The sequence below is a fragment of the Lepisosteus platostomus genome, chromosome 8 (assembly GCF_059453375.1).
Source record: "Lepisosteus platostomus isolate fLepPlt1 chromosome 8, fLepPlt1.hap1, whole genome shotgun sequence".
NCBI classification, from domain to species: Eukaryota; Metazoa; Chordata; class Actinopteri; order Semionotiformes; family Lepisosteidae; genus Lepisosteus; species Lepisosteus platostomus.
In genome coordinates this window covers 44,618,997-44,628,404 of record NC_142618.1, presented here as the reverse complement: position 1 = coordinate 44,628,404, position 9,408 = coordinate 44,618,997, and the positions used below count along the sequence as shown (strand labels likewise).

Below are 9,408 nucleotides of genomic sequence, written 5' to 3'. Positions count from 1 at the left end.
TATGATTAGCTTATTCACTGTCACAAATCAATTCCAGACTTTGAAGCTTTTTAAAAACATAATTACTGACCTATAAAATGTTTTTACAAGCTTTATGTAACTGATACCTGGAAACCCCTTTTAATTGTTTTCTTAGTTGTATAATATTGAAAATGTATTCCTAGTACTGAAACTAGTCCTTTTGAGAACTAGTGAAATTTTGTGTCATAAAGGAAAGCCAATCTTTCATGAATTAGGAAGATCCAGTTCTGCTTCCAGCCTATTGTTTACAGTAGCTTGTTATGAAAAAGGGTTTCTTATGTTCTTATGTTAAATACTCAAGACATAGCTGGAGCTTTGTGCTGAGGTACTGTGCTACAGGAAGATACACAACAAGGCAGATGTTAGTCATTCAGCACATTACATGTAATAAAAAGCCCAAAGCCTTGTTAAATCAGTGTAAATTGAGTTGTCACTTTGGCCCAGAGAGACCAGTCATTTGCTGTAAGTGATGAATTCTTATAGCTCCAGCTAGAGAGTGCAGTTGTCTAAAGATTTCAAATCATTGATTTTTGGACACACAGAAAGTATGAGCATTTGCAGGGTGACATAAGATATTGATGCCATTTATAACCTATATTCTGAAAAAAACTGAACTGCAGCGCAGCTTAAGATCTCTTTTTAAAATAGCTTAATGTATTCTTGGAACTACAGATAATGAAAGAAATTATCAATGACATTTCTAAACATTCAATCACAAGAATCCCACTTTTCAGCTTCCTGGCTTTATAGGATTTAAATGGACAAGTGGTGACTCATGACATGTATTTTCCTCCTAAATCAGTGAGAGCTTTCTTTCTTAGGTGATAATCATAGACAGTAATCTGTATGACAAACAGGGCAGCATAGCTGCAGTGATGCATACAAGTGGGGCTTCATCTCTTAACCTGAGGCTTGTGGGAAAGATTACTTTTCTGTGATGGGAAACTATCAGCTTAATATTCATCCATCAAACAAATCTTTCTTACGCATTAACAATCCAGGCCAATAGGCCTAAAACAGTACATGTTGTTTGGTTGTCTCTATAAAATCAGTGCCTTGCGCAAGTATTCAAACACTAAATCGGCACCCTATGCACTGAGAAAAATCAATTTGAAAAGGTAAACAAAATGCATGTCTAAAAATATACACCTAGTCAGTAGAAATTAGAAGGAAAATGTATGTTCCTTGTGTCTACCTATCAGACACATTTTTAAAACCATTGCTAGCTAGCACATCATAAAAAGGAAATGCGTCTTATAGATTTTTTTAAAACAAAAATTGCTTCATTGCTCAGCTTGCCTCTTTGCTCTAAATATGCCTCCCAGCCTATGGCTACATTCAGTGCCTTGCAAAAATGTTCAGACCATTGCATGGTTTTCACGTTTTGTTGCTTTAAACTTAGCAGTCATGACATTTTGCATTATCATTATATATGCAACCTGCTCCACAAGCAAAAACAAAATGAACGGAGATAACATGAAAGGAAAACAGAAAAGTCATGATTGCATAAGAATTCAGACCTTTTTCTGTGGCAAACATAAATTAGCTGACCATGCCACACTCTTATTGAGTGGCCTCTGTCTGTGGCCAATGATAGCGGTCTCTCAATACTGAGAAGCCTGTCAAGGAGGAAACTGACAAGGGATGCCACTATTAGGCCAACATAAGCTTGGTAAGACTATTAGTCACTATTAGGCAGAGCTCAGTTGTGGTAAAAATGTCAAAAATATCCCACCAAGAGTGCAGGTGTGAAACTGAAAATAAAAATGTCTCAAATCCCCAAATCCCAAAAGGGATTTGCAATAAAACACCTAAGTGGTGCTGTAAATGTCTGAGGTTTTGCAATCAGATGAGAAAATGGAAACTTCCTGGTCTATATTTCAAGCGATACATCTGACACAAATGCAACATAGTACATCACTTCATCGACACCACTCCTACTATTAAACATGATGGGGGCAACTCACCCTCCTCAGCAGGGACTGGGAAGCTTCTTAAGACTGTTGGAAACATTAATGGAGCAAAGTATTGACAGCTTTTAAAGGAAAACCTTCTTCAGACCTAAAACCGGGACAAAATGCACCAGTACAGTACCTTCCTACCAGATTAAAAACCATTATTGGCAGTGTGGACTTTATGCCACAACCTGGAGAAATTTGTCCTCATAGCATTTAGTTAACCTTTGTTTACTAGCTGACATCCAGAACAAAGCCACAAAGATAATTTGCTTTCTGGAGAGTAAAAATATGTTTTTGCAACTAACTTGACAGAGATGCCCTTTTAAATCTAATGATTTATCATCATTAGAAGTGAAAAGTTAATGAGAAAATTGATCACCTTTAAAACTGTGAATTTATGACTTTACAGCCTAAGGGTAGTGTTTTAAGGACTATATCCTGATCGTTGTCTGTTATTCTGGATCAGTCACAGAATACATGGGCATCCTTCCTTTTCTTACTGCGTTGTCTAATACAGGGTCTTGAGGTTGATGGGAACCTACCCCAGCAGATAAAAAGTACTGGAAACACACAGATACAAACACACACACACTCCAGGGCCAGTTTTCCCAAAGTAGATTAACCTACCAGTATATCTTTGGACTGTGGGAGAACACTGCACCAGCTGGAGAAACCTATGCAAACATGGGGGTAACATACAAACTCCACACAGACAACACCTCAAGAACTGAACCTAGGGCTCCATTGCGTCATATTGCATCACTATCAATTTGTTTCTCATTTTGTTGCTTTCTGCAAAAAAAAAACGTTTTGTCAGCTGTTTACTGAATAAAATCCCATTGTCATCTTTCTATGAGTGTAACATGGTAAGCTGTGATTTTAACTTTGGATGTGATTGTACTTGAGGAATCTCTGTTTGATGGGATATTCCCAGTGGAAGCAGGGGATGTGCAGTTTCTAGGAGTCTGGAATGAATATAATCATGTAACAGTATTCTCTGAGGGAATGGATAGACATTTACTGTATCTTCCTTCCCCCAGGGAATCTACTACAGAGATTATCTCCACCAACTCTGTTTTATGAAGTCTGTGAAGAATTCTATTTGTGTTGTATTCACTATTGTAGTGCATTTTATCTAAGTTAGTTTAGGCAATTTGTGTTGGATAACCTGTTATTAATGAAAAGGCATTCAAGCATACAAAAGTACAGTATGACCTGCAGCTTGCCATTAATAAACTGCTAGTACTGTGCTTCCTGTCAGACGGTGATGATTTTGAATCATTTTCATCATGTGAGGAAAAAACACACTACGTAATGTTAATGTAGTAAAGTACTTATTATAGAATCATTTTAGTTTAAACCCAAAGGAATGTTAGATAAATCATAGAAAAAGTATTTTCAATTTGTTTTGAAGTTAGCATTAGCATCACAGGGGCAGTACAGTACAGGGTGCCTTTCTTGTGGTTTGTTTCCTTGGTTTTTGCTTTTTTGAAACCTGGAAACAAGATTCTCCCAAGAAAGTATCTGTATTTGACAGAATGACATGACTTCAGAGCCCCGTGTGTCACTGACAGCTGCTTTGCAGAAAACCTTAATTTGGTAGTTGTTCTGTTTCTCATATCTATTTTTATTTCAAAATCACATTGCATTAAAAACACACTGTTAAGAAATGGTAGGACAATCCATAAAGGAAATGAACATAGCCATAGGCTTCAAGAGTGTTATAACTGCCATATAACAACATATTGAACACCATCAAAGGCTTTAATTTCCTTATGGGATTTCTGCTTTTTGCAGGAAAATAGTTGTTTCTCTATCTCTGATATATTCAATGTATAAATGTCCCCATATAGTAGTCTTAAAAGTATTAGGCCTGCAAGCAAACCGTTCTGAAAAACGGAAACATATTTCTTTGATCTGTGCTTCCAAACTTTTTTCTGTTGTATTTACCTTTTAGAAGTAAGAATAATGATTCATTATTGTTGTCATAATGAGCGCAGATGTCGTTCTGACATTGTAGATTGAGTAATGGTAGCAATACCAATGTACGCAGTTCAGTTTTATTTATTGCACTTGTTTAAGAAATATGAATAATGCAAGTCTGATGTTAAAAAGTCTGCTTTCAGGGTGCTGTCGTGGCATTACATTTGAGACTAAACGCCCTAACAAAAATGCAGAAAACAAGCTTCCTTCTCAGATGACTTTGTCCACACATTGGCATCTTGGCCCATCAGTGCCCATATCAGGTGAATTAGAGGATTGGCATCAAGTATGGCCATTGGTACAATGCAGTTAAATGTAAATTAAATACATGTATGTGACAAAGTGAGATCTCACACTTGGAAGCCACACCGGTTTTATGTGGTTACTGTTCTGAGCTTCACACACACTGGAGGATTCCAGTGTTCATGTTTCCTCTGTTCATGTTTTTTCAGAACCATCTTTCTTCTGTATTCAGGACATATAGAAACCCTGGTTGCAGAACTGCAACAAGCTGGAGAGACTACTGAAACATTTACTAATGTTGTGTTCTGTGGTATTCTAACCAAAAACTCCAAAGAGCGGAATGATTAATCAGTAATGTCATGTAAGAGTATACACTCCCTACCCAGAATAGAATAACTCTCCAGTGCTGTGCAAGAGTGTATTCTAAGCAGAAAAAATGATACTTCCTCTTAGCTGAAATTATTTCTAGTTTGTTCCTGTAGTACAATGTGATACCACCAATACAGTGAAGGTGTATTGTTATTTTTGCATCTAGCTATGAAATCCAGTACACTTGATTTCTTTTGGGGAACTTAGACTCGATTACTTCGCACTTCTGAATAAATTTTTTGATGACAAGTTAAATTATTTTTTTTCCATTCTAGAGAAGCTGCAAATGTTTGTCAGGGTTGCCTTTCCAGCTAGTGTTCGAGAGGACTCCATGGTGCCAGGGATTTATTACTCTACCCCAGTCGTCAACAATAAGATGCACTTAACTATGTCTGTTTTTACAGGACTTATGCCCTCCGAAGGGTCAGGGATGCCTTCAAAGAAAACAAGCATGTGGAGGACTCCAAAACAGTTGAAGTGCTATTAAACAAGGCAAGAGACAACTTAGCTGTACTTCAGAGACAGGTAAGGATATCCATCATTCGAGTGAAAAGTCGAGAATGACCTAGATGGCAAAGAGAGAGAACAGTGGAGGCTAAAATAAATAAAAAAATCAGTATAACAGTTAATGATTGTTGCAGAGTTACAAATGGGAAACTTTTATATGATGAAAGGCAAGCGGCAAATATATTAAATACATGTTATTCACTCAGTTGCTTTCTGTTGAATAAGCAGCCAAATTGCCCCAGACTGAGGAGAGACAAAGTTTTTTCCAGGGCTTAATGGTATCGTACCACTTGCATTTAAGAAAATTGTAAAGTAAGGGAGTCCTTAGAAGTACTCACTTAGTCCATCTTAAAACTGAAATTACTGAAATGAGTAATTATAGACTAATACATTTTACTCTTATAATTACAGTAGTTTAGCTGCGTGGATTTAGGATTGTTGGAGATGGTGACCAAGGATTTAAAAACAGTTTGTCTTGCTTTATTGACTTGTAAGAGTCAACTTATTAAACAAGAAGCAACAGTAACGGGCACGTGTAAAGCATGCAGTGTGGTTTATTTACATTTTCAGGTATTTTATTAATTACTGCATTATTGGGGGTCCTTTTTTGTCTTTCGGTTTGTTCTCTTTGCTTTGTGGGGAACTTAGAACCATGATTAATGGGTTCACCTTCCTCTCCACTTTTATTCAGTAGCAGCTACTTTATGTACTGTTCAATCAATTAAATTAAATTTATCCTTAACATGGGATTTTGTTTCCGATACTCATGTAATATTTCAATTTGCAGCATAAATTCTCCCAAATAAAGGATATATATCAATGTCATGACACAGGAGTCTAATTTGAGGCAACAAGCTAGTTGTAGATTTGCTAGTAAGCATTATGCAGCCTTCCCTTCTACAGAGAATAAAACAAAAGAGGCTTAGAATGTATTTCAAACAAGTTCTCACATCTATATTGGTTCGAGGAGGTGATAACTTGGGAGACTGACATAGTTAAAAACTTAATTCAGGCAGAAAAATTGCTTTTTTCAGTTTACAGTCTTATGCTGTTAGAATCAGACGTTTGGCACTTTAAACCTGTCAAATAACACGTATGAACTTGTCAACTTTGATATTATTTTCAGTGCAGATGTTACTGTATCATGATTTTATTCAATATGTGTGCAGTGTGCCAGATGTAATCCAGTATCGATAATACCAAGAAACTGATCTGATCTTGGCGTGGTAGTTACAGTATATAGTGTGTTTAATATAAGATAAGATCACTTTATTGGCCATATACAATTTCTTGTATTAGGAATTTGTCTTTTCACATACCTCAACTTGCTATCAATGAGACACACAGACAGAGAGAGAAGCTTGGGGTCAGAGCACAGGGTCAGCCATTCATTCATGGAGCAGCTGGGGTTAAAGGCCTTCCTTGCTCAGGGGCCCAGCGGAGTAGGATTCCCCTGCTGGCTGCGGGATTCGAACCGGCAACCTTCCAGCCACAGGCACAGATCCTTAGTCACAGACACAGATCATACTTCAGATTGTCTATATTTTTTCCTCCCAAGCTGAATTCTGTTACACAACGCAGAGACACTTCCTGCTGTTGTCACTATGACTTTAATGGGGAACAGCACAATTTACTCACGAGTCCTGAACTATTGGTACAAGAGTGTCACGGATGTTGGAAGGGACGAACTATGCAGAGGCAGGAGAGCGGAAAAAGACCCATATGCGTAGCGGCAGAATGGGGGATTAGCCCGGGCTTGGCAGTTCAGGAGTCGTATAGAAACCAATGCCCTCAGGCAGAGGACGTGGGGCAACCTGAATGCTAGGCGGTTCTCAGGACATCCGAACATCAGTGCTGAGCGAAGGTGAATGAGTGAACCGTAAATATATAGCCCCAGACAGAGAGAGACACCGGAAGGACAGCAAAGAACCGGAAATGAGAGACAGGACAGAGTAGGAGCAATTGTATATGGCCACCACCACACAGCAGCCATTTGGCACTATCTGTCCTTTTGCACAGCAGATCAAGTGAAAAAGTGAGCAATTGCTTCACCAGTTGAATTAAGGGAGACATAAGTATACTGTAAGTAGGGTGAATTGATTTCGGTTCTGAATTCACGGGGGTGGTAATCCCTAATTTTAAGAACACAGCCATGGGGTCTTTCATAAGCATTTAGCCATGACTTTGGTTTAATGTCCTATCCAAAAGTCTGGCACTTCTTACAACTCAGCACTGGGGCATTGGTTTTTTTTAAAGTGTAGAGCAGCGGGGATCATCCCCTGCAACAGCAACCATCTTTCTAAGATGGTTCCCCACCCAGTACTGATAAGCTCTGTCCTTCGTTCTCTTTTGAAATAAGAAAATCAAGCTACAAGGTGTTAATGCTGTTAATTTGTAGGAACACACATGGTCTTTGCTCTGTCTTACCTTTGAGGCATTTGACAATATCATAACGATGTTTTCCTTGCTTCTTTCTATTGTGTTTTAATTTTGGGGGGTTTATTATAGTTGGAATGCTCTTGAATATAGATTGTATGGAGAAATCCTGTCATTCTTTGGTTGGTTTGCTGAAGGATATTAAAAACTTTACAAGAATTAATCAGTTATTTCAATTTATTTATAAAAAGTCTATAATCATTTATACAAAGAAATGCGTGTCGGTTGTAAGATACAGTATATTGTAGCTTGGTTAGGACTTCCTAAAGATTTTTTTCTCTGCACAGTTTTTTTTTTCAAAGCATAGAATGTAAGTCTTATGTAACTTGACATGAGGCAATCTTTTCTTTAATGTTCCTCAGAGCACTCACATAAAAAGCCTGTGTGAACAACTGACTGTAAAGTGGAGCATCTTCATTAAATATTTAAGTTGTTTGCCAATATACCTTTAATCAAACACTTTCAATGTTATTTTCATTCATGTATTCCTTAGATAAGAGGGATATTTTTTAGAAATCAAAGACTTTTATTTAGGGGCTAAAAGCAACTGTGGGGAGATGAATCATGTTATTGATTATTTTTCTTTTCTTCTTTAATCTGGCATCATAATTGAAACACTGACCTTCACAAAGGTAGTGGAATCAGTTTTGTCTATTTCTAAACTAGCAATTTATTATATCTAACCCCTCCTATATTTTTAAGTTGTTGTTTGCAGCACACCATAAATTGTGTATGATTCTGTTTCAATAATTGAAACCTTTTCTATTCTAAAATATGTATTTGGCTAGAATTGTCTGGCGTTCAGCAAATGCACATTGGAAAACCACTGTGCCTTTAAAAAATCGAAAATATTTTCAGAAAAGATATGAGAAAGAACAGGACATTTTTTGTTGTGTTGATTGCTGCCAAATTAAAGTTGTGTTCATGAGCACAGAAGTGTGCAGTTTTGTTCTGGCAGTGTCAATGGTCTTATTAAGCTTACCTTTTCAGAAAGCTTGGCTACTTCTTTGGTAAATAGTAGATGCCAATAAATACCTAGGAGCAACATTACTGCCAGACAGTCCTAATTTCGTACTCGTCTGCTTTCAGTTTAATTACTAGTAGAAAGACAAAAGTTTCTGCTTTAAAGTTAAGGGCTCTCAGGCAGACACAGAATCACTCGTATTTGGAACCTGTTTTTCATGTTTCTAATTGTCCATCCATTTTCATTCTCTCCTTACGAGAATTGTGCTTGGAAGAGATCTGAAGTGTGCCTCTTAAGGGCTATCTTGTTAAGGTGGCAATAATACCCCAGCATGCTCCTAAAGAGCAGTGGCTCAACTCCAGGACTTTACTGGATCACTGAACCTCTCACCCTGTCACATCAATCCTGTGGAAAAAGATTTCACCCACTTGTACCTGTGATCTAGTCCTTTCATTAATTTTAACTACAATTATAGGTATAACTGTACCGGAGGAATGGACTACAATGTTCACCAAGATGAGGATTCCCCGACCACTTTTCTATACTTGAGCCCCTGGTCTGCTGACACAACAATAGAGTTGATCATTGACCTTTGGCCTATGTTGCTCTTGAACGAAGTATACTTATGAGAATCCCGGTTCGAACATGGTGTGTTCTATAGGCAATCTATGAGTAGTATAGTAGTAATAGAACATCTTATCACTCAGGTTCAGATTAAGTCTTTCCCACTTATACCCCTCCAGGAATTACCATTGTTTCCCTGAAAGTGTTGAACCCACCAGACTTGAAGCACCAAACCCACCTTCTCCAGGTTTCCCAAATATTCAGAACTGTTGTTAGGTACATCACCATAAACAGCAGTCAGAATTGCTCCCTTAGATGTGGTCTCATTGAGGCAACACTCTATTCCATTTGACAAACTCCAGA

At 37.7% G+C, this 9,408-nt stretch overlaps 1 protein-coding gene across 2 annotated transcripts in view; it reads left to right on the top strand.

Annotated features, from left to right (window-relative positions):
* The window catches only part of lyrm4a (LYR motif containing 4 a), an 81,670-nt gene that overhangs the window by 8,737 nt on the left and 63,525 nt on the right, over positions 1–9,408 (top strand). For both annotated transcript variants that reach the window (XM_088643640.1, XM_088643641.1), the window contains exon 2: positions 4,979–5,099. In XM_088643640.1, coding sequence (XP_088499766.1) covers positions 4,979–5,099 — 121 coding nt within the window. The remainder of the gene's footprint in view (positions 1–4,978; positions 5,100–9,408) is intronic.